The sequence below is a fragment of the Chrysemys picta genome, chromosome 5 (assembly GCF_011386835.1).
Source record: "Chrysemys picta bellii isolate R12L10 chromosome 5, ASM1138683v2, whole genome shotgun sequence".
Lineage (NCBI taxonomy): Eukaryota > Metazoa > Chordata > Testudines > Emydidae > Chrysemys > Chrysemys picta.
The window spans coordinates 52,212,566-52,239,380 of NC_088795.1; the positions used below are offsets into that span (position 1 = coordinate 52,212,566).

The 26,815-nt window shown below is 39.4% G+C and overlaps 1 protein-coding gene and 1 long non-coding RNA gene across 6 annotated transcripts in view; one reads left to right on the plus strand and one right to left on the minus strand.

Moving 5' to 3' along the window:
* The window catches only part of SLC7A11 (solute carrier family 7 member 11), a 117,248-nt gene that overhangs the window by 66,596 nt on the left and 23,837 nt on the right, over positions 1-26,815 (minus strand). For all 4 annotated transcript variants that reach the window (XR_010601354.1, XR_006174442.2, XM_042850336.2 and 1 more), the window contains exons 5-6: positions 25,043-25,142; positions 20,534-20,578 (exon numbers count right to left, since the gene is read on the minus strand). Coding sequence is in view for 2 of the 4 variants with exons in the window: in XM_042850336.2 (XP_042706270.1) it covers positions 20,534-20,578; positions 25,043-25,142 (145 nt within the window). In the remaining 2 variants the exon portion in view is untranslated. The remainder of the gene's footprint in view (positions 1-20,533; positions 20,579-25,042; positions 25,143-26,815) is intronic.
* Positions 1-26,815, plus strand: part of LOC122173717 (uncharacterized) — a 130,275-nt gene that overhangs the window by 18,308 nt on the left and 85,152 nt on the right. The window lies entirely within an intron of this gene.

Below are 26,815 nucleotides of genomic sequence, written 5' to 3' on the forward strand. Positions count from 1 at the left end.
GCTTTTTGACTTACCTTGCTTGGATTGTAATTGGTTTCACTTAATAAAGGGGCTGCTGCATGACTCACTGACTTGGACAGGTCAAACGATGTTAAAACAGTGGATTTAATTCACTACTCTGAATTTGTATTTATTTATTTTACAGAAGTGACTTCTGGACCCATTGAGTAGCATAAAATGCTCTGACAGCAAGAACTCAAGACCTATAATGGTACCAGCTGTAAGGGCTAAACATTGATAAACATAGCATATTGTCCAAACCAAACATTTTTAGTCTCAGGTCTGAGCAGAAGTAAATATGTCAAAAGCCTTTGGCAGGTTTGGTGCCACGTGCCCCATTCACACAGTGGTAATTTTTAACATGGTTTAAAGTTGACTACAGCCATACCATGTTCTAACTCCGTTTGGCTGGCCAGGTTGCACATTAGAACAAATGATTCTAAATATGTTCAAGCCCTGGCTGCCATCTAGTAAAGGTGGTATCTTCCATAAAAAAAAAATAATATCACAGAGGAATGGAATGAACTCATTCAGCTGAAGCTTGGTGTAACCAACTAAAGAGAGGTCACACTTTTTATCGTTTTAGACCATAAAAGACAGTAATAATACATTGCTCAACTTTTGACATTTTTGCAGATTTACACTTTATATCATTTTGATAATGAAATCCCGCATCTTCCTGCACAGAATGGACAAGCACTCCTGGTATTCTCAAGAAAACATCTGAAGTAAATGATATTAAAATTTAGGGCCCAGATCCTCAGCTGTGAGTGAACAGCACACAGAACATCTTAGGAGTGTATGTGTGTAGTGGGTCAAGTGTGTAAAACTGGCGTTGAACCATGTTTGTACTCCCCAGGTCCTGAGCTGACTGTGCAATAGTCTGGTCTTCCAGCCTCAATTAGATTGTCCTTAAGGCTGCCCTAAATTTCAGCATCTGCCAATAGGGAAAGTCCTGGCCATGACCCCTTTCCCCCCAGATATGCTCTCTTTGAGTGGAGCTACTTTTGCTTTATAGCACAGAAGAATCCTCATACACGGGGTTGATCAACCTGTGGCTGGCTACCCCATTTTTAGGGCCAATTTGTGCTAGTAGTGGAGTGGGAAGCAGCCTGAATGCAGTGGAAAATCTAAAAGTTTAAAACCTGCCTGCTTTTAACAGACTGCAGAGTATTTTTCATACATTAAGGATTTTTACTCAGCACATCATTAACTGATATTACATTATTTACACCAAAATTAGTACTGTCAAGACTCTTTTATACTTACAGCAGATATTACAAAGATATCACTTGTTCTAGCAGTATCCCCACTTTAAGTATCAGGAGTATCACTCAAACTGGTAATATCCGGAAAACCAGCATGAACAATTTAAGTGCACCCACTGTAATAGGAGTAAAAATCAATCCAGTTCTCATAGCAATACGTCCTCGTGTGGTTTATATATAAATTTAGCTTTACAATGTGTTGACTAAAGGCCAGATTCTCTCCTTGGATACTTTTCAAGGGAGCACCTGGAGAACCCAGGAGGCAACATTTTCTGTGATTATTTGAACCTGAAATCTGGCACTGTTAACAACAACAAATATTTATTCACCTTTAAAGAAATGCAATATGTATTAGTCCGTATCAGATCCTGACATACCCATTGCAATAAAGGTCTGGGTTTAATTCTGACCTAGGAGTACAAACACAAGCTCCGCCACCGTCATTGCTATGTAGAAAAGTACATGTTTTAGAAAGTGATGAAACATACACTCAGATGTTTCACATGAAAATACATCATCACCTCTGGGGTCTCAGTCAACTTTTTCGTAAACCATTTCCATGCTTCCATCAAATGTCAATGTTTGACATCTTTGATGGAGAAGGTCACAAACTTCCCAGAATGAGTACACAAATGCAATAAACCAGGGATGTGAGAAGTCAGATTTGACATTTGTTGTATAGCTTGAACTATAACTTAAGACCACCTCAGTTCTTTAATGTACTTTATCTTCTTATTTTCTCACTAGCAAGTAGTCCTCCTTTCTGGAAGCACTTACATCACTGCCTGTAGCATAGATGATGATGAGATGTGATACTAAAACATAAAAAAAAAAAAAGGCACCACCAGTCCATATCAAGCTCAGAAACAAAAATGCAGAAGAAAACTACCAGGCTCAGAGCATTTCTTCCAACCTGGATTTTACAACCCTAGATCTCAGTTTTACCTTCTCCTCAGCTGCTACAGGAAATGCATAAACACACACATCCCAATAGAAGGCTTAAAAAAATAATAGAGGGGGGCAATTATATATTAAAAAATGAGAGAGAGAACTATTTTATTGCACCAGGTTCTCATTTGACTCCAGAATGATTGAATTTCTGAACACCTGATTTATGAGCAGGAGGTACTGCCCCCAGCCAAAATCATTTTTAGTATTAAAAGAAAAAAAAGAAGGGAAAAAAAGAAGTCTCCTGAAATTCAAGTCAGATTTAATATCAGACATAGCACATGAGTACTGGGTGTGCTGCCGCACCCCCTGGCTTGAAATGGTTTCCATCATATATAGGGTTTACAGTTTTGTTCAATGGCTTTCAGCACCCCCCCACTATAAAAACTGTTCCAATGCTACTGACATAGGAGCAGCCATATACAAGTGCTTTCCAATAAAGCATGAAGACAGCACTAGCCAATGAACTGGTAGCCCCGGGTGTGGAACTTAGAGGTACAAACAAGGGGATCCGAGCTGGGAAAGAAGCTGACTGGGCCTCATAGCTCTGGATGTCTGAGCCAGTTGAAACCGATTGCCAAACAACTATAATGTCATTGCCAGGGAAGAGAGATGGGTAAGAGAGGAATATCACATTTAGAAATATATTAGCTGTCAAATCATCCGTCTCTGTCATAGTAAGGATTAGGACATCTTGACTGTGAATGGATTTGGGGTAGAGGTGGAACTCACAGCACTGATTTGGATGTATATCTATTATCTATATTGAGGACATATGTTTCTGATTTATGTAATAGCAAATGGCATACTAACACCTTAAGACTGGCTAGGCTGCTACCATTCTGAAAACGAACTGCTGAAGTTCAGAGCCTTGTAACAAGCAGTGTGAATACAAAACACTTTTGCTCAGATGCTACTGCGGAGGTGGGGGAGAACGATGCCCTCTGCTTCTTGCATCTGAGCTTTCTAGGAATCATCATTGTTAGCATTTTAATAACCTAGTTTGGTAACAACAAAGGATGATATCTTAGGTTCACAAGGTAAAAAGAAAAAAGGAATCAGACTTTTCATATTCATTAAATTCTTTGACATTTAATTCTTAACAGGAGAGTTTCAACAATGACAAGGATTATAAAGGAACAATTTGCTGCTGTATGTTACCATTGATATTTCAGCATGAATTGAAATTGCACTATTCAGCGATGAAAAGAGCAGCTACTTGTAACAAAGAGCACCATGGAAACTGGAATATCATTTACCAACATAGGCTGTTCTATTATAGGAATTTAAAATGAGAAAAATGGTAACACAAGTGCCTTGAGGGACATTAATTAGTTAGCACTTTTAAAAAATAAGAGGGGTTTTAAAGAAAATTAAAGGAAGACATCTTAACAGTATTGTACTGCAACAAATGGGCTTATCTAGCATGTAAATAACTCTCCCCCAAGAGAGCAAGGAAATGAGAGCTTGCTAGATATATTGCAGCAAGTTTACTATGTGCACTGCATGCTTTATGCAGCACCTTGAAATAGGTACTGTAAGAAATGATCGAGTTCTCACACAGCACACCAAAGCCAGAAAATTCCAAGTGTGGTCTGAAATATGCTCACGCACATATGGTATGATATGCTGCACATTGACTGGAGATCCCTGAAATGGGACTTGAGATTCATCTTTGAATTTCCTTGCTTTGACTTCTTTGTGTATAGTTAACATCAGTTAAATATAACAGGCTAAATTCTGCTCTGTTAAACCTGTACAGCTCCACTTTTCAACTGGAGTTGCAGGGGTGTAATAGAGAGTAGACATGCCCATATTTTAAAGACAGGAGAAAGAGGTAGACATGCCAAATCACTAGTCACTTTTGAAAGTCTTGGCCATACTGTCAATAAGAGCCAAATGTGACCTACACTACTTCTAAACAAGAGTTACAATCTTTTGGGGATTGTCCACTGGTTAACCCATGTCTATGGCAAAACTTGGTCCTGCTAGTGAAGGCAGGGGGCTGGACTCGATGACCTTTCAGGGTCCCTTCCAGTTCTATGAGATAGGTATATCTCCATTTCTTTTTTAAATAAAATGATCCACAGCTCTTTCACACCAAAACTTAAAAGAAAACAAAAAAAGAGTAACTCCTCTTTAAGATCTACTATATGTCATGCTATTCTGCCTCAGAACTAGCATAGATGAACACCAAAAATAAAAACCAAGCCTCTCAAAAATGTGCAAATATTTGTGAAGCCAACATACGAAGGAGTACACAAACATAGCACACATTCTAGTGCTCCATAACAAAACAGCTCTTACTCAAATAGACTTCAGGAAGCAAGAGTTGCACATTTCGACCTATTGGAGGGAATGAGGAAAATGTTAAGCAGATGGAAAAGGATTAACTTGGGCTTTGAACCTGCAAGCAATTCAAGTAATTGGAGTAAGTGCAGAGCAGATTGCAGAACTGGGGCCTTGGTGAGGAAAAGTGTTCCCACAGACCAAGGGCCATTCAGTCCAGTATCTTGTCTCCAACAGTGGCCAATAAAGAAGCGTCAGAAGATGGTTTAAGAAACTCTGTTGTAGGCAGTTACAGGACAACTGCTCTTAGAGAAAAATTCCTTCTAGTTCTCAGTAGATAGACATTGGCTTAAGCCCTTGAAGCATGAGGATTTATACCCCTTCCAAAATATAAACAAAATATATTTACTGTGATGACTCCGGATATTGTTCATATCCATATGAATATCTAATCCTTTTTAGAATTGTGCTGATATATTGACCTCAGTGATATATCATGTAGCAATGAGATCCATGGGCTATTTGTGTGTTGCAAAACTATTTGTTTTCTATCACTTTTATCACTGTCACTATTCAATTTTACACAGTAGCTCTTTGTTCTCGTATCTTGACACAGGGTAAATAAAATCACCTTGTCTCCTTTCTGTATACCATTCCTTATTTTATATCGTTTTACTGTCTCTCCTCCCATTTGCCTCATCTCTAAGATAAGGAAATCCCAGTTAACAGTTCAAGCTCTATTCATATAAGAGTTTTACATGCCCTAATTATTCTCATTGCCTACCTCTGAACACCCTCTAATTCCCACCCCATCGCTGCCTTTTTTTTAGTATGTCCTTTTCAAGATAGAAGTATTAAAAGTAGTTCTGATTACTCTAAGAGATGAGTTAGATACTATTATAATGCATTCAAAAAATAATGACATGATAAAGATGCAAGTAATAGTAGTACTTGACCCAAAAGTCCCATAAGTTAATGAGAATCGATACAATAGATCACAGCAGCAAAACTTGCAAATCCTATATTTATTTAGGTATTTTTGTAAATGCAGGTTATTCACTCTACAGCTCTTCTGGAGCTGTTAAGATCTTATATTAATCCGCTTAATTCACAGTTCATGGACACAGACTGTAATGTAACGTAATGACTTTCAGTGATAAAAGTCTTATGTAATGTTAGTTAACAAAAGCCCTTTGTTTAAAGTTCCTCTGTCATTGTACCTTTCTTTAAGATTCCAAAATATTGAAGTCCAAACTACCAATGTATCAGTCAAACTGTGAACTAAGAGCTTAAAAAATGTCAGTATACAATGCATATGTATATCTGAAAGCAGTATCTACTAATTCAAATTACATTTGTTTTTATATGACTACAATGTAACTTAAAAATAACTTAGCTGTTGATGAAAGCAGAGTGAATAATGAAGGCATCTGTTATATATTTCATTTGGAAAAAAAGGTGAAATTATTTGATCAAGTTATTCAGCTAGCTTTACTGCTGACCCAGGTAAAATATGTACTCCTTTTCTTCTGTATGTGCAGGAGGTTCTCCCTCACATGCAACCAGTAGGAAAGAATTCCTACACAACACACTGTGATGCACTAAAACTCGGATTCAACTAACACACCAACCTTCCCCTACCTAGCTATCAACATACTACCATCAGAAGCAAGCATTAGCCAGGAGATAGGGATGTTTTCAATGGATCCTGGTCAAAACAGCAGCAAGGTGCTTCCCCAAGCAAGGTTCCCTAGTTCTCTGTGTGGAAAAAGTGTGCGCTAGATCTACCTAGCATCATGCTGAATTTGATGGGTAGATCATTTTGGGTTTCACATTGAGATATTAATTTTATTTAAAGCTAAAGCATGAACCAACTCCGTATACTTCTGTGAATCACTGCAAATCAAAGCCCCTGCACAGGTTTGCTAAGAATGGAAACTAGGGTGACCAGATGTCCCAATTTTATAGGGACAGTCACGATTTTGGGGTCTCTTTCTTATATAGGTTCCTATTACCCCCAATTCCCGTCCCGATTTTTCACATTTGCTGTCTGGTCACCCTAGGGAAACACAAACATTAATGTGAGAGAAAAGAAAAACTACCTTTTTCAGAGGGGGCTGTTGCAAACTGAGGGTCTGATCTAATGCCACTGAAGTAACTGGAAAATACTCCCATTGCCTTCAGTGGATATTGGAGCGTGCCCTTTGAATGGAAGTTATGCAAATATATATTCTATAAAACAGTTCATAAATATTTGCATTTTATTATAAATAACTTGCCTGGTTCTTAGTTCAGAATGTGATCAGACCCAACTGGCAATCAGATGTACACATCTGGAGTTCTTTAATATTAATATCATATTTGTTTTGTAGCTGCTCCACTCCACAGGAAACCATGTTGTATGGTTCGAAAGGGAGCCACATCTTGCAGTCCTTACTCAGGCAAAACTCCCACTAATTTGACTGTTTATATTACACATTTTTGAACCCATCTTAGTTTAAGTGAATTCAGTGCTTTGAAAGGTACCAAATTGATAGGGCCTTTTGGTCAAGCCACATGCTCTATGAGAGATACACAGGACAGGAATGGAGCAGGGTATAAAACACTATAAAGTATACAGAAGGCTCCAGAGGATTTCTACAGCATCCAAGATACAAGCCATTCATCTAAGATCCACTCAACACATTTGATGAAAGAATTTAGCTCCCAGTATTTACATGAGAGTTCACAATGGCCATGGTTCTCTCATATAAAAAAAAATTCTCACAGTTCTGGAGCTCTAACTTTCCACCTGTCCTGCAGGAGATTTCTAGTTTTTCAGTGTAAATCCCAGTAAGAAACTCTGACTTCCTATAAAAAAAGATGCTATCTTCTTGCTTGACTGGTAACAGTAAAGCTTGAGGATTGTATATCCCTCAGTGAAAGACAAAACTGTTAAAATATACAAACATCATCAACTTGTCAAGGGACTTCAGATGTCAAAGAAGCATGAATGGGAGAGATGCAGGTATATGAAAACCTAGAAAGTTTCACTATTACACATGAAGTAAAATAAAGCTGAGATTGAAATCTTGACAAATACCCAGGTGGATTATGGGTAAAAGCTTTTTACTTCTCTTAGCAAGGTGGATGTATTGTAACTATGCTTCAAATAAATAAACAAAAGAAAAGCAAACACACCACATACTCAGCAGATTAGCACATCAGTAGATGAAGCACTAGGGCTTGACACAAAGTAACCGGATGCATAGTGATGCACTACAACACAATGCAAACAAAACATGAAATACAGAGATAAGCCAGAACTGTTAGCCCCTGACAATTCCAACAATAAATACAAACAACATCTCTGAGCCACTAAATTGCATAAACTGTAAAATTCTATAACCACAAACCTCAGTGTAAACTTTTTCCCCCTCAAGTGGTCCCTTTACTTCCAAACCTGGAGTGATTTTGGTCCCTACCTTTGGAGAAACTCAGAAGTTGTGGAGATGGAGGGATGGGAAAACTGAGTTTCCTTTATTGAGTTTTTAATAATAGTGTCCCCTCAGGGGGAAGGAGCTTGGGGCTTTATGGATTTGGCAGGGGGAAAAGCCTCCCAACACAGTGGATGCTAAGTCTTACCTCTCAGAACTTCGTGGGTGGGCACCTGACTCATGTGGACCTGTTGGCCTTAATTTCCACCAGTAGCATGGCACATGCTGGAATTATGCAGTGATTGTCTTCAAACATTATAAAGCCCCAATGGAACTGTCATATTGAAATCAGAATGGTGTGCAAGGGACAATGCACTTCCCCCTTTCTTGTGGGCAGGGTGGATCATCCCAGAAAATAGCCATCGATTCCTGGTTCTCCATCATTATCCTGACCAGAAACAGTAGTTTGGTACCTCATTACAGTGCATGCTCCTGCTTGACAACTTGTAGCACTAGCCAACCAGTAGGGACATGCCTTTCTCAGCTAATGGAAATTACATTTCTAAACTTCCATGCATTGTTCTGCAAATGTATCCCTAAATGAACTGCCCTGACCGGATTAGAGTTACTTGCACTTATAATTTTGAAATCTTTACATGGTTTAAATTGTTTTCAGAATCTGCTTCAGGATTTATGTGGCTCCCAGGAAAGTCAATCATTCCCAGATCCCGCTTATGCCCTTTACCCTCAGCAGATGAAGATGATATCTAAACAGAGATAGATATCAAGAATTGGTTCCCATCTTAACCACATCTTAACAAAGAGATAGTTCTCACAGCCTGCTTCCTCTCCCACTGTGATTATACAGATCACTTTCCAGCTCATTCACAATCTCTTAACATCCTTGTGGCAATTACAGTAATTGCCTTTGTGGAAAAGTAATATTGAAGAAGACTTTTTAGCAGCTTCTAATGCAATAACTGTTGCATCCTCCTTGAAAAAGAGTTAATCACACACTCTGCTCTTCCCACCATAACCATTCCATCTTTTGTCTCCTCCTGCTCCCCTCTACAAGCTTCTCTGGTGCCTGGTCCACTTCACCTCTTCTTCCCCTGCACACGTTTCCTCACTTCTTGCTTCCCTTCTGCCACCAGACATGTTGCCCAACCATCTGATCCTCTTCTTTCCTTGCTTCTGTTGTCATAATATCTGGCAGCCTTATTCCTTTCTTCCCTGTATATTCCTCACCAATGATAGCTGGCAGCTCATTTCCTCTGCTCCTCCTCCTCTTGTGTAGCAGCAACTATGTAGGACAATTCCTTCTCCTTAATCCAGATGCTTTTACAAGCATCCACATTTTGCTTTCCAATGAAAACCTTAGACTCCCATAGAAGAATTTGGAAACAAGGACAGCCAACATCATGTGACCAGCCATCTCTGTGTAAACCATCACCAAATACTCCATGGGTCATCAGTGGCTGACAGACTGTAGACTGGGAGTCACTAATGTAGACAAGAGTACCTGTAACAAGGTGGCTTGCCCCTTGAAGTCTGAGGCTCATTAACTCTGATTACAGAATGAGCCACATCTGGGAGAGAGAGAGAGAGGAAAGTGATTATCCTATAAAGAGCAGCAGGAAGTTGCAATGAAGGGGAGAGGAGTTGAGGCAGAATGAGGAAAGGCTCTGTCAGGCATAACCCTGAGACCAGGGGAGTTGTCCCAGGCAGAGGGGCCTGGGGCAGACCTTGACTAAGCAGAGGAGAAATTCCAAGTTCCCTTGTAGGAAAGCCTGAAAAGAGGAGGAAGAGAAACCTTGTGTTGTGAGGACCATGCATGGACTTTGGTATTCTGAGTTTTATGTGCAATTTATGTTATATTAATAAATCTAGTCCTCAAGGAGGGGTATTTTTGACCAAGAAAAAAGCCTGGGCATTCCAAGAGGGGAAACTGATGCAGGCTGCCTACAGTGTGACCCTTGGTCATGAGGGAGCAAAAGGGAAGTGGCTGGGCCTGGTTACTGTACCCTACAGAAATAGAAACACATATCTTGGCCTATGCCAATACAATATCATGGCCTTCTCCATAGCAATTCATTTGTCCCTTTCTCCTGTTCTTTTCCCCCAGTTACATTTGCCCTACCCCTCTTTTTTGTTAGACAACCGACAGACTTTGTTATTTCTAAGCTTATACCCCTTTAAAACATCTGCATTGCTTTCCTAAAATGTGCAAACTCATAAGTCCAACAAGCTGACATGACTTATGATCGGCTCCTCCATCAGTCAGTTAGTAGAGAGTGAAAAAGTAATAACCATTCTGGAACTTCTCTTTTTATTAGGATACACATATCTACAGATGTAAATACATGACAGCAACACTGATAAAAGCAACCCTGAGCCTATCACATTTATTTTTGATATCCATTCATACTCCCTTTGTTCCTCCTTGTGTGTTCACACACGGTAGGGCCTGATGTTAACTCTAATTCTACAGAAATAATAGTTTTAACTATAAAATAATAGTTGTAGCAAAGAAGTCAGCTAAGGTTTTGTTTGTTAGGTCTTCAAAGCCCAAGGATCCAATCCTACAGTCTTTACTAATGTTTCAATGGAACTATTGTGTGTGGATGGATTTCTCACACAAAGGTTGTGACATTTTGCCCTATTATAATTGTAGAAGCAACCTTATCATTTCTATTTGATAGTGAATTGGTGCATTTAACCTATTTCACTGTAATTTTATGAGGCATGCCTGTTGTTCTAATCAATGTTAAACCATATCTCCGCAACATTTATAGCAGCCACAGATTAGATCAGCCTTGATCTGACTGGTATGCACATGCATTGATTGGCATATCAGCTAAGTCTTTGTCACAAATAGCTCTTACTGGCAGCCAATCTACTAAACAGAGCATCACACTTCTGTAATTTTTACATTAAAATAGAGACACAATGGAGTGGATATAGTAGACAGAAGGCCAGAAAGTCATCTGATTTTAAAGTACTAGTGGGTTGTCTTCTCAGAAAACCAATTCAGAAGTCAGATAGGTTTTCGGAAAACAGCCTCCAGTGGCAGAGATTACTAATGCCTGAAGATGCAACTAGAGATAATTTCTATTTCCCATGGTATGGGAAATGATTCTCTGCACAGGCATGTTTCCCAACCAGCTGTAAAAATGACTTGGAAAACTGACACAAACCGGAGGAAAAAAGAAAAGCCCTGCAGAAGCCATTAACCATCACAGATGTTACAGTTTGAACTAATAATTATTGAGCTGATCAGTTTCTAAATGTGCCGTATTTAAATATACACACAAAAGGACAAATCCTGGAAAGCAGTGCACAGACCCAGCAGCTGGAGTTTTTCATGGGGGTAAGGAAGAAGAATCATCCTTCACCGAACTGCAGCCTGTACTGTGGCCCTGAGCCTGCAGTAGCCTTTATGCTGCCTGCACTCTACTCGAGGGGAGAAATGACAGGGGCATTCATATAGTGATTCATTGTCCCTGCTCTCTCCTTGCATATAGCCTTCAGATGGACTCATATCACTATCATGTGTGTATGTCACAATAGCTGAGGTAGAGAAATTGCTTTCCAAACCGGAAAAATCTTTTTTGTACGCATGTTCTGGGCTCACAGGAGCTGAGCTGCATGACACAAACGGTGCTCCCCAAATTCTGCCTCTGACCTCTCCCAAACTGGCCACAGCTTAATGCAGTGGGCTCTGCTACAGCCACAGAGCAGAGAGCAAGATTTATCCTATATAGGGTTAATATCAAGGATTCACATTAAACAGATACAAGCAAAGGAATCCAGAATTAGAGGGCTGAATTTGCATCCTTAATTTATCATGTTGTAGATAATAGGTATCATAGCTCACATTATGCCGGGCCACAAAGTGTTCTGAGAACCCTAGTCAGCTGCAATGGGCAAACGTGCGTAGCGAGGGGATTAAGATGACCAGGCAGCCCAACTCTGAATTTACTGAAAGGCATTTTTAACGGTGGACAATTGACTCAACAGAATGGAACAGATACTCTCATCAGAAAATTATTCAACTGCCTAGATGAGCATGGAACCTGAGAAATATTCCCCCGATATATATTCAAGCCAGGGGGCAGATAGCTCAGCCAGGACAGATAAAATAAAGCCTCAAAGTATGGTTCAATTCAAGTCCCTTTTTGCTGAGCTGCTTTATTAATACAAAAAGGATCCTAAACAAGAACAAAGCAACTCAGAACACAAGTTCATCCCAGCTTTCAGCCTTTTCTGCTCTTTCCTTTAGGTAGCTTCCACTTGCAGCTGCCCTGTTTCCCCACCTCAGATCACCCATGTGATAGGTAGGGATGTCAAAGGTTCTCCTTAGAACTCCTCACATGCAGAGCTGTACGGAGCACCTTCATTCCTTGTCACAATTCATGCTTATGGCCCACAAACTGTGAAACAAAATCACTGTAGTTTTTCAGCTGCTTTTTTTAAAAAATGGCCTGAAGTCTTGACTAGCCTGCATTTTAAACGAACAACAGTCAGGCCATTTGGTCCAAAAATGAAAGTATTTTGCAGCTTCAGAAGCTGTGAAAAGCACCTGAAATGAGTCAGGATTTTTTTTTTTTTTATTGCACACTCAATTTTCAAAGAGCTGAACAGATTTTTTTTTTCCCACAAAAATTGTATTTAAAAAGAAATCCATCTAGGAAAGGCAAAGTTTCAGAAAGGAATTTATAGGTAATTTAGGAAGACCTAACAATAGGTGACTATAATGCAAATGCAATCATAATTTTAGCTGTCTGGGGCCAGCCAACACTCTCAGCAAATGTGCAAAGGAACAGGAAAGTTCATGTTAGCAAGACAGATTCTCACACTGGCAAACCAACTCTCCCACCTCAAGCAATCATGATACACACTTAGTCCATGACTGAATTACATGCGGCATTTAGTTGTATGCATTTTCAGAGGCTTCATCAAGAGCAAACCAATGTTTACTTTCTAGGCAGGAAATTCCACCTGTTAAATTAAACTGCTTTGTTCACCATGATCAGCAGATTCTCTTACTAGTTAATGAGTTACAGCTACATGAAGATTTGATTGTGAAACCATTACTTCAACTTTCCAGACTGTTCATGGGATTAGATAGCAGACAACAGCAGACCACCCCTTCAACTTCTATCTCTGTTAGGAGCAAATGAGGTAGAGGTCCTACCTCTGGATATCATCTGGAGTTAGAAAGGCAGGAAGTACCTAAACAACAATTTAATCTCTCTGTCGGTTCAGAGCTTTTGGTGCAGCTTAGCTCAGTACAGTATATGATTATTATGTGTCATTTTCAGCACAGAAGTGCCCCTTTAATGAAGCTATAAGCAATTAGTTATGCGGCAGACTATGGATCTGATCCAAAACTCACTGAAGTAAATTGGAGACTTTCCAGGTACTTCAATGGGCATTAAATCAGGAGCAGCGTCTCAAACTTCTGCAGAAGTTGATGGGAGTTTAAGGTCCTGATCACCTTGCAGGATTTATTCTAGGGCTCTACGTGAAATTTTAGAAATAATATAATTTCGAGAAAAACATGATTTAGAAATACTTGTTTTTAAAAATATATACAATGATTCTGAGATAAATAATAAAGATTCAAAAACAAAAATATCACAAGACACAAAAAAGATTACTGAGGAAAAATGAAGGAAAATACAAAATTGCCCTTCAATTTTTACTTGAGGGAAGCTGGACACCTTATAAATTCACACCAGCAAATGGGCTTTGTAAAGCATTTGAAAGATTAATATATGTCACCTTTGATTACCTCATGATAAAATATTACAATATAATCCTATAATTTCTGCACCACTTATTTGGCACTTTGGCTGTACATGAACAAATTGACTTGGAGCCAAATATATCTTTTATGCATATCTGAAGCAGACTAATGCAAGAAGGATTTTGATCCCAAGGTACAGTAACTGTGTCCCTTTAGGAAGGATATATGAATCTGGGTACAAGCTTTCAAATAGAGGGGGGGAAACAGAGCTGCCTAACTGCGGTTTGAAAATAGTTCTGCTGCATTTTACTGGAAAAGAAAATTGCATCCATTTCAGCCAGCCCCACAGTCCTATGACCCGATCCTGCAAAGATTCTCACATGTAGCTATATGGACTCTGAGTCACGCAACTTACATCTTTGTAGGATCAGGGCCTTAAAGTGCATAAAGGAGGAGCCATCTCCTTGTGAATAAACTAGATAACGTATTTGAACACAACATTTCAAAATCCAGACTTTTCAAACCTAGAAGTAGCAGCTAGTTTATAAATATAATGCTTTGTACTACTATTCATTTTTCATCAAAGAACTTTACAAACATTAATGCTCTAAGAGATTGATGGGCTTCAAATCAGGCTCTAAACCTTTAAAACCTACATAAAGTAAGATATTATCCCCATTTCACAGATCTGTAAACTGAGGAACAAAGAGCTTAAAGCCAACATTTTTAAATTGAAAAACTCCATTTTAGGTACCTCATTTTCACAGATGCTGCGCATGAATAACTCACATTTAAGTCAGTGGGAATTGTGGGTGCTCAATGTAACCCAGACTTACACAGTGTTGTTTCTCTCTCTCTCACTTGTCGTTACGTCACAGAGAGAGGTTAATGGATCTGCTACAGCTTTGCAGTAACAGAGCTGCATTTTCTAGCTCAAGTAGTAGAGACTCATACTTTTAGATCCAGAACTTCTGAGTTTGAACCCTGCTGCCAACAAACCACCAAGGGTGTTGAATTGTTGGTGACAGCATGATTAAAGTTATTGACTTACATTGACATTTTGGTGCATCACATTGTGCCACGTCAAAGATTAAAAGGCCACAGACCACCCACATGTTGTAATTTCACACACACATGTTTGAGGCCTCTCTTGTTTCATTCACCTGTGTCCATATCATAGTCAGATATTTTTGAAAAATTTCCAGGACAGGGTTTCCCCTTTCAGTTTTCATTGATACTAGGTGTGACATTCAAGTGTTAATTAATATAAATTGGACACAGACAATATATTAATTGACCATGACACTCAAATTATTTAAACCCAATACAAAACCAAGATTATACAAAACATTTTGGTACCCTGCTTTTCCAAAATGACTGATGATATCAAGCCTTGGTAACTTGCTATAAGTCTACTGCTTCTTGGCTCTTTAGAAAAGAAGGAATAAATGAAGTGAAAAGAACACTGGAAAAGTCTAATAGACAAACTGACTAATCTCAGACCCCAAGGTCATAGCAAAGCAATTCATTTCTTGGCTTTTCCACAGCACAAGACATGATTTATCAATCTGAGAGCAGGCTTACAAACACTATACATCTCAATAATACATTCTTTGCACTGTGTAACTTTTTAAACAATGATAGATTGCCTGTGTTGAACTGATGTTATATTACAAACAGAAACAGAATATTTGCAAGAAAATGACCCTTTAAAAAAAGAATTATGCCAAATATAGTTAATCACAATGTTAATTGTGCCATTTTAGAGTATAGATGTTTCCTAATATATATGCTTCCAGGGATTTTACCAACTTCAGGTATCACATATTGTTAGACATCAGGACATTAAACAAATGTCTTCTTTTCTTCATCATTTGATGCTGCTAATATTGGAGACCATTACAGTAGATTTGTTTTTTAAAATATAATAATTATAACAATGGTAACAACCACCACTTATATTTCCAGAGAGAAAGGATGGTTTTGTTGTTAAAACTAGACTGTGACTCAGAAGATCTGGATTTAATTTTCAGCTCCACCACAGACTTCCTGTTTGACCTTGAGCAAGTCATTAATGACTCTGAGTCAGCTTCTCATCTGTAAAATGGGGATAATATTTTCTTCTGTCTTTACTATTTATACTCTAATCTTGCACTGTGATCAGTGCAGGCTCAGCAGTCCACTTATATACATAACATGCAGGATTGGGGCTTTACACTATCAACAATTCTGAACAGGGACCATCTCCTACTATCTGTTTGTGCAGTACCTGATACAGTGGGGATCTGATCTTGATTGGGTCCTTAAGGCACAACTCTAATGCAAATACATACTGATAATTTCTATAACATCTTTCATCCCAAGGGCTCCTAAACGTTCTTTACAAACTAGGGTCCTGATCTTGAAATCTGATCCATGCTGAAGAATGGTAATGAAGGAATGAATATCTGTAGTTAAGATCTTGACCAAAGACTATGAGGAGGTACAAGTTAGCACAACGCACAGAATAAACCTAAAGACCAGATGAGCCTGAAGGTTCAATGTGCTCAATTTCCAGTCCTCTAAATTTACTTCCTGATACTGCTTCCTCTGTCATTTTTAAAGTAACAAGCTTGCTTGCTTTCAGAGTACTGGTTGTTAGCTCATTAACTGGTTTTTCAGTCCTGACAAGGCCTGATCCTTATCATGTATGAAAAATGAAGAGATCACAGCTGCAGATGGCATGGTTGCATGATGTAATTTATAACAAAGTTTTACTTTTAGGGTTATTCAAATATTTTTATCTTGAATAATAATCCTTATTGACCCAGCACATATACATGAAGTTAATTTTACACTGCAGAAAAAGAATGGATTTCACTGCAATTTCAAATATTCTTGGTTAACAAAATTATTTCAAGTTATTAAAAAAATGCATAGTTAATGAGTTGAACACTGTGACCTCAGAGTCTGCATGAAGCTATCATTAACCTCCATGTTTCTTCAGGTCCCATCAGTACACTAGGGGCTTTGCTCTTTACACTTGTACTTACTACAATTAAAGAATGAAACTCCAGGCTTGAGAAAAAGGTAATTAACAGAGTTTCAGTAGGAAATAAAAAACACACCTACCCTTAAATCTTTAAATTGTGACATATTAATGCACTTTTCAAAGCAAAATTAGGGGGTATAGATCATGTCTGAAGTGGGACTCAGTCCTCCTCTATCCCAAGGCCAATAGTATTTTCAGTTTTAAAAAGTAAAAAAAAGATTATCACTCATTTTCTTTCGGTTTCTTTTCTCTTCCACTGTGTCTTCTATAACTTCAAGTATCTCTCCCTCCCGCCATTCAGTATCTGTGTATTGTCTATCACTTCTGTCTATCTAGGTTTTTACACCAACTTGGTATCTGAATGCCTCAGGCTCAGAGGATTTAACCTGTTTAAGGTCCTGATCCTGCAATTTGTTGCCTAAGTGCAGACGGCTGCGCCTATGCACAACTTCCTCCTGACTTTAAGGAGGTTTGTGTGGGTGCAGAGTTTCAGAGTAGCAGCCGTGTTAGTCTGTATCCGCAAAAAGAACAGGAGTACTTGTGGCACCTTAGAGACTAACAAATTTATTAGAGCATAAGCTGTGGGTGCAGTGGGCCTAACCGAACACAATCAATTGCAGACTGTCTCCTACACACACCGTTCCCAGCTGGTAGAGTTGTGGGGTGGCACTTTTTGGAGTATTTTTGTAATTATTATATACAATTTTCTAATATATTTGATACACCCCAATAATGTTTCTGGTCCTATACATGACACAGAAGACAAGGTAATCTATGCCCTGAAGAGTTTATAATCTAGAAGACAATCAAGCAGCTGTCTGCATCTCCCTGTGTTCTTTAGCATGGACTCTAAAGTATTGGTCCCTTCCACTCACTTCATAATGCAGATGTGGAGAGGGATTCAGAGGATGAGCCAGTGAAAAGGGCACTATGCACCAAATGTGGGCATTTGACAGCTTTGTTGCAAGGACTGTAGGTGCTCTAACATCTCCCTATTCCTAATGATGTAATTAGTTATATTCTCCACGTAACAGTTTAGGCACATTTTGTTGCCGGTTGGCAGAAGGCTGGTTGACACTGTTTGATAATCAGCTGATCATTCACCCAAGTACCAGCTGCCAGTTATTTTATATGCTGTGCCACACCTAGAAATGTACAACTGTGACTGATTCTGAAGCAAACATTTACCTTGGCACATCACAACACTGAAGGAATCACTGCAAACTCCCTTGCTCCTAAAATAATTTGCATCTACTGCCATTTACAAATATATTACAAATTACACACCTGGAGGAGTTACAAATGTTAACCTGCTCAAGGCAACACCCCTAGTTTTTGTTTAAATCCCACTGTGTAATACCACTCCAACACTGCCGTACTATGTGTGATCTTTAACATAACACTGACGGAAAGGATTCTAAGCAATGTCAGCATCACAGCTCGAAGAATTTATAAATAACAACATGGCCTGATAAATGCCTGTCACCAGCTGCTGTTTAGGGGCCTGAGACTCAGTGCTCATTGAAGTCAATGGAAACACTTCCATTATATTTCAGTGGTTGTTGAATAATATTAATATTAGTCAAAGCAATCTTCAAAAGCTTTTTTGGGGTGGGGGGGTTGGCCACAATAGCCAGGCAATGGTATCTTTCTACTCTAGCTCTGGAGAAATTTCAGATGCAGAATTCCTTTCAGCATGCTTAACAGCAAGCAGCATCTTTACAATACTGCCTTCATGTAGCAATCGAATAAAAAAAACAACATCTTTTTCTTATGTACTTCTACATTCATGTGGCGAATGTGCCCTCAGATGCACCGTAAACACAGGGCACCTTCCTTTATCTCTCATGCAAACAGCACCCTGAATAGGAAGAGTGATAGATAAACTGACGCTTCAGCAGCTTTGTAGCATGGAGGAAGCAACCTAACACATGTAAAGCTGAGCCCCTTTTCCTGAAACTATCTTTTAATGGAACACATCAAATCAGCTGGACTATCAGAGTTCTGAAACAATACATATCTCCACAATTCTTTGGTCTGCTCCAGCTGTGCAAAGCAGACACAATACCAGTTTAACCAGCTCTCTAAAGATTCTCCATACCTAAGGGGAATCCCTGACTGGATGTTCCCATGAGGAAGGGGGTGTACCTGAGCCACCTTTACGCTCCCCTCTTCCCAAGTGGTACTAAGTAGATCTCAGAGGCAGATAAGGATCTAGCCCACTATATGTATATTCTGTGGGATGTAATATTATTTTTATTTGTACTTTTAAAGAAAGAATAGTGTCCCTTATGTTCTAACCAGCAGAGGGGCAATATGCTGAGAAATGTATAGTACCTGATCTCTCACTCATTTAACCCAATGGCAAAAAACTTGTGCTGACCTAATCAGAAGCAGGACAGTCGCAAAATTATCCATAACAAAAATAATTAGTAACATTGCTTAATTACAATATATTCTTCAGTGTGCAAGCTCTCAAAGAGATTTAACTATGTGGAAAGTTGTGTGCATGCACACGCACATGTGCATTTGTAAAATAACACCTCATATATATTGATAATAGCCATATAACTTACAGAGCTGGGAGAGGAATACTGTCTTAATACAAACCCTTGACTACCTCACCTGCACTCTGCCCACTAATCCATCTCCCCAGGACTTACTGCAGCATTCCAGACACTTGAACATAAGCAATAAGACTAATAACAAATAAACAAAACAAAAAAACTGCTAGAAAAATGTTCTTTTCCCCCACCAAAAGAAATGTAGACTTCTCTCCTTTTTTCTCACAAGATTATACTGTTCTGATGCATATGTGTGTGTGTTGTATACACACACACATGTGCACTTACAGCCCAGAAGAGTCCATTTTACCATCTTTACATAGCTTTACCCAGGCTTTCACAGTTCAGAAGCCAAATGACTTATTTTCAGAATCTAGCCCTTTTTTCTTTAAGGAGCATATTCATTTGTAATTATTAGGGGCAGACAACCAATAAGAATCAAAAGGAAATCCATAACGTTTTTTTACAGGTGACCAGAGCTACAAGCTCATATTGGTTGTGAAAGACTGACACACGCTTATGTTGCTCGTTGTGTTACTCTGCGGATAACATTTACAGAGATAACCCTACAAGTCTCAGATCCTGGGTCTACAAACTCAGGCTTGTGCGGCTCAGACAACAGCGCTAAAAACAGCTGTGTAAAAATTGCGGCTCAAGCTGGAGGCTGAAGCCCACCTCCCTCCCTAGTCTTCTGAGCCGAGCTCCAACCCAAGCCCAAATGTCTACACAGCTTTTTGTAGTGTCATAGCATGAGTCCCACAAGCCCAAATCTGTAGACGTGAGCTTTCTGACTCACGGAAGTGGGTTGCCACTTGCTCTGTAGATGTACCCTATGTGACTAAATCAAGTTATTCTTTTGCTGAACTGTAGAATTAGCTGTTTAGATCACTATTTAAACAATAGAAAAATTGCCACATAATATAGCATTCAGATACATTATTGGGCCTGATTCTCCCCAGCAGGACACAAGTAACTTGCACTGAATGAAACCATTGGGAGTTATTCGTATCCTGAAGGTGAGATTCAGAACTCTGGAGATCTACTTACTCTTCTGCTTTCTCTGCATATGAAAGCAGAATGCACAATAAGGTCACCAAAGGCGAGAAAGAACAAATCTTCAAGCAACAGCAGTTCAAATAGATACCAGATCTGCTGGAAAAAGCAACTTGACCAGCATGCAGAGTTTCCAGGGACCACTGCTTTTTCTACAGCATTTTAGTGTTATGATCATTTTAAAAATGAAAAGGGGAAAATAAGGTACCTACTTCTCAGGATTTTCCACTTCTTCAGTAACAAAATTGAGGTAAAACCTAGAAAATGAGAGAAAAATTATTACAAAACTTTAGTGCATTTTCATCCTAGATTAATTTTCCAATAGTCATGTAGATGTTCTTAAGTCAATAAACAGACCTGTCCATTATCACAGTTTCTTTACAGAGCTACCTTTGCAATTATACCAAGGGAGGAAATCACACCTACTTATGCTTCTGTCTTCCTTCCATTTTGGAAGAAAAGTTGGCTTGCTAGTTATCAAAGAGATCAGGACACCAGTCAAAACCCTATGCAATGCCAATGTGGAATGACATTGCACTTAGGGTTTTTTCTCAAGCTCACATACTGAAAAAAAAATTGACCAAAAATCCCCCTCAAGCCACACAAATCTCAGTCTTAGGCCCTAGCCTTAAGCTTGCATTTGACAGAATGTCTTGTAAACGTTATATCAGTGACCTTAACCAGACCTTTGGAGCAACCAGAATACAAGCAACTTCAAAATAATCCATCTTAGATTTTAGCCAATATTGGAAGTTGTAGTTAGTGTCATGTATATAACCAGTGACCAAGGTCATTAATCCTGCAAGCCAAGCCATGACACTGACCACTGCGTGATCAATGAGGCCATTGCACTCCGGTATAAGAGCCGACAAAGCTGTGCATCTGCATACATAAGGCTATGCAGCAGGCATAGCCCTACACACTGAGCAGTAGTAAGTCTCAAACTTCTTGAGTAATTGTTCCCTAACTTGCAAGTGCACAGAGTAAAAAAGGGAGGGGGGAGAAAGGTAAGGATGTTGGTTTATGCCTAATACGGCATTTAGCTACGTGCTCATCTCTTAAATCTCATTCCAGCTACTAGACAGAAATAATTTGGTGGCCAGGCAGCAGTCCTCTCAGTAATGTAAGATTGTGTTGCTGTACATTCTTTGTCCTGCTTCTCACTTTTCACCCACCATTTATATACACAATACTCTGCTCCTATCTAAAAGGTATAAAGATAATATTTTTAAAACCTATTTTACAGCCTCAAGGGTGAGTAATGTCCAAACAAGGGGTTTTCAAAGTAGCAATAAAACAAAAATGATCATTAAGGGAAGTATTTTAAGCCAGAGTCCATTTCACAAGTAAATGAGAGAGAGAAGGGGTGGGTGGAAGAGAGAGATTTCATATAATCAGGAAGATTTCTTTCAGTTTTCAGAATACCAGCTCTATTTTCTGAACCTGTGGATTCTCTAGGGTGCCCCCCACACAATTGAATGTGTTTTGTTCAGTAATTCACTGTGCATGTTTGTAATGCCATTGTACAAAAGGGGAGTTACAGGCTGGCAGAGAATTCAAATATCTGACTCAACCCATTGCCATCCCTCCCACCTCCAAAAAAACCCAAACCCTTATCATTCATGCCTCGTCCTTTGTATAAGGCAAAGTGTTTTAGTGCCTGTGAGCAGTGTGTAAAGGGGAAAAAAGGCTTTCAAACAGTTAACTCAAAATAAACCCTGTCTGTGCATTGCAGTACTTTTTAAACTCCAGCTGCACAGTATATCGACATTGCACAATGTGGAACACCTAAAGGGCATGAATAAATTATAAGGAAGAAGCTAAAACCACCAACCTGTTTCCAGCCTACAATAGTGTCATTAGTGACAAGGAGAGAGAGAACTTGGAGCAAGATACTTTGAGCCAGATTCTGATACCGTAGCTCATGCTGAATAGTACTTTAGTCCCACTGAAATGGTGTAAGATGCTAGTCAACAAGTGCAAAGTGGTTTTATATCACTACTTTGTGGCCTAGCTAAAGTTATTAATATACCCTTCCAAGCACTCAGTTTTTACTAGCCTTTTGGGCTACATTTTCATAAAGTAGAGACCAAGGTCCACGTGAAATACAATTCCTCTTGCAAATTGTTTAATTGCCTGTATAAAATAGTATTTGTGCATGCAATTACCCATATATTTAACAAAGGGAATGTTTTTTCCTGTTTGCTTTTAATTAAAATAGATTATGAGAATTAAAGTATATTCCTCCTTGTTCACCTCAGTTCTATCCTGAGGTCAAAAATGTAAATCAGTAGTTATTTTGAGACAGAGTCATCCATGCTTACTCACCTTACTCTGCAAAAATACTCTCTTTCCTTGATGGGACTACCCACAGAGTAACTACTGAACATAAGTAAAACCAGCAAAATCTGTCCCTTAATACATTAAAACAAGATATACATGAGATGGTTGAATTCAGTATCCTGACAAAAAGGAGAGCAGCAGAATACGGACCCTGGACTTCAGAAAAGCAGACTTTGGCTCCCTCAGGGAACTGATGGGCAGGATCCCCTGAGAGGCTAATATGAGGGGGAAAGGAGTCCAGAAGAGCTGACTGTATTTTAAAGAAGCCTTACTGAGAGAACAGGAACAAACCATCCCGAAGTGCGGAAAGAATAGCAAATATGACAGGCGACCAGATTGGCTTACAGAGAAATCTTTGGTGAGCTTAAACACAAAAAGGAAGCTTACAAGAGGAGGAAACTTGGACAGATGACTAGGGAGGAGTATAAAAATATTGTTTGAGCATGTAGGGGTGTAATCAGGAAAGCCAAAGTACAATTGGAGATGCAGCTAGCAAGTAATGTGAAGGGTAACAAGAAGGGTTTCTACAGGTATGTTAGCAACAAGAAGGTGGTCAGGGAAAATGTGGGACCCTTACTGAATGGGGGAGGCAACACAGTGACAGATGATGTGGAAAAAGCTGAAGTACTCAATACTTTTTTTGCCTTGGTCTTCACAGACAAGGTCAGCTCCTAGACTGCTGCACTGGACAGCACAGTATGGGGAGGAGATGAGCAGACCTCAGTGGGGAAAGAAAAGGTTAAGGACTATTTAGAAAAGCTGGACGTGCACAAGTCCATGGGTCCAGACCTAATGCATCCAAGGGTGCTGAGGGAGTTGGCTGATGTGATTGCAGAGCCATTGGCTATTATCTTTGCAAACTTGTGGTGATCGAGGGAGTTCCCAGACCACTGGAAAAAGGCAAATATAGTGCCCATCTTTAAAAAAGGGAAGAAGGAGAAACTGGGGAACTACAAACTGGTCAGCCTCACCTCAGTCCCCAGAAAAATCATGGAGCAGGTCCTCAGGAATCCATTTTGAAGCACTTGGAGGAGAGGAAGGTGATCAGGAATAATCAACATGGATTCACCAAGGGCAAGTCATGCCTGACCAACTTGATTGCCTTCTATGATGAGATAACTGGCTCTGTGGATATGGGGAAAGCGGTGGACGTGATATACCTTGACTTTAGCAAAGCTTTTGATATGGTTTCCCACAGAATTCTTGCCAGCAAGTTAAAGAAGTATGGATTGGATGAATGGATTATAAGATGGATAGAAAACTGACTAGATCATTGGGCTCAACAGGTAGTGATCAATGGCTCGATATCTAGTTGGCAGCTGGTATCAAGCGGAGTGCCCCATGGTTCGGTCCTGGGGCCAGTTTTGTTCAACATCTTCATTAATGATCTGGATGATGGGATAGATTGCACCCTCAGCAAGTTTGCAGATGACACTAAGCTGGGGGGAGAGGTAGATAAACTGGAGGGTAGTTATAGGGTCCAGAGTGACCTAGACAAATTGGAGGATTGGGCCAAAAGAAATCTGATGCGATTCAACAAGGACAAGTGCAGAGTCCTGCACTTAGCACGGAAGAATCCCATGCACTGCTACAGGCTGGGGACTGACTGGCTAAGTGGCAGTTCTGCAGAAAAGGACCTGGGGATTACAGTGGATGAGAAGTTGGATATGAGTCAACTGTGTTCCCGTGTTGCCAAGAAGGCTAAAGGCATATTGGGCTGCATTAGTAGGAGGTTAGCCAGTAGATCGAGGGAAGTGATTATTCCCCTCTATTCGGCATTGGTGAGGCCACATCTGGAGTATTGTGTCCAGTTTTGGGCCCCCCACTACAGAAAGGATGTGGACAAACTGGAGAGAGTCCAGCGGAGGACAACAAAAATGATTAGGGGGCTGGGGCACATGACTTATGAGGAGAGGCTGAAGGAGCTGGGCTTATTTAATCTGCAGAAGAGAAGAGTGAGGGAGGATTTGATAGCAGCCTTCAACTACCTGATGGGGGGTTCTAAAGAGGATGGAGCTAAGCTGTTCTCAGAGGTGGCAGATGACAGAACAAGGAGCAATGGTCTCAAGCTGCAGTGGGGGAGGTCTAGGTTGGATATTAGGAAAAACTATTTCACCAAGAGGCTGGTGAAGCACTGGAATGGGTTACCTAGGGAGGTGATAGAATTTCCATCTTTAGAGGTTTTTAAGGCCCAGCTTGACTGTCCTGGCTGGGATATTTTAGTTGGGGTTGGTCCTGATTTGAGCAGGGGTTTGGACTAGATGACCTCCTGAGGTCTCTTCCAACCCTAATTTTCTATGATTCTATGATATAGGACATGTCAGTCATTTTTTACACTTACAATCTATAATACAAGTGGACATCTTTGGACTACTTACCAGCCTGAATAGGCATACATTCCTGAATAAAAAGCAAGAGGTAATCCCATAACACTGGCATCATTCCCTGCAAATGCATCTTTAAAGTGCTGTGTTTCTCCTGCAACAGAAATAGAAATGATACTTAAATATAACTTCTGAAATATTCACTAGACAATTTAAAAAAAAAGTACCCATGACTACGACATTGTGACCATCTACTCTCCTTTTCCCTTGTTAAAAAAAAAATCACATCATGGAGAAGTTACTCACCTAGATAGTTCAACTGACTTCAGATTCTGCTGTTGACATCAACAGGACTATTTGGGAGAGTAGCCCCTCATCAGTGTGAGTAAGGGGTCACAGTCTGGCACTGAGACTGTGTCCTGATTGCATTCACTTTCCACTCTAGGAAAGGAGTTGGTTGTATTGTTTGCCAAAAGGACCAGCTTTACTCAAATGTTGCTGACTATTTGCAGAAACAGCTAATCTCCTCTAATCATGTAATAGGAACAAAATGTATGATCCATATATCTAGCTAATATAGATTGTATATGATACAGGTGAGCTACAACCAAAAATTCTCTTGAGAAATTATTTGGTGGATAATTTCAAATAAAGAAGTTTGAGAAAATCCTATTGGCAATTTGCAAACAGAAAATTTATCAGATAAATGACTGAATATACATTGTGCACCCATCTGTATTAAATATTAATGTACATTTTAAACATGTGAATCAATGTACATATTTTTCCACATTTACTGCTAACCAAAAAGCTGGTTTCTGAACCAGCTGGCACATAAGAAGCACAATATTGCTGTATCAGTACCAGAAATGGAAAAGTTAACCAACCCCCCAGATCTGACATTTGAGGAAAGAGAAGATTCAAATTCTGGATTTGAAATGTCTGGCTAAGACCTTTTAGGCCAAATTCTGCCATTGGCTGCAGGAGGCTTTCAGCGGCTTCAATGGGAGGTGCACACAGTCATGTAACATCAGAATTTGAACTTCTGTGTTTATTCTATTTTCTTTCTTGGGCTTGATTCCTAGTGCACTCACAGTACTGTAATTCCACTGACTTCAATAGAGCTATTCCTGATTTACACTAACACAAACGAGAACAGAATCAGGCTCTTAATTTTTTGTAATTATTCTCTATAATTATACTTTAAAATTTAAATCACAAAAAACACTGCCAGCATTTTACTTATAAACAGCTTTTTTTGAAAAACGGAATTGATAGCTAAAATCTGTCCAGCATTTAAGCTATTAGCATCCAGTAGATTTCTACCACATAATATTCATAACCATGAGTCACATTATACTAAGCAAGAATTATACAGCTATCAATCCAAACACTTGCGGGTAAACATATTGAAAATAGTACCCAGGAGGTGACTACAGACATATCGTAATAGGCTGTGTGCTCATATTTTTCACAGATTGTTCTAAAAATTTTCCCTACTCAATTTCCTGTACAGATTGTTTTGAATGCACTTCTGCTCATTTTAAAAAGATAATGGGGGAGGGGAGGAAATTGACAAAACAAGTTCTTCCCTGTAGTACGTGTATATTCATATCTCAGGAATGCAGGGTTTTGCTACTCCCCAGTTCACAAACATTCACATTTGGAAGATGCAGTGAAGAGTTTCCACACAGAAAGAAAGGTTTGGTTATAGATCCATCTATCCTATCTGCACAGGAATATTGTAACTGAATCTGCTGGGGGAAACTGCACGTGTGTGCTGTAACTAACAGTAAGCTTTAAGTGTGTATCTGTGCAATTCCCCTC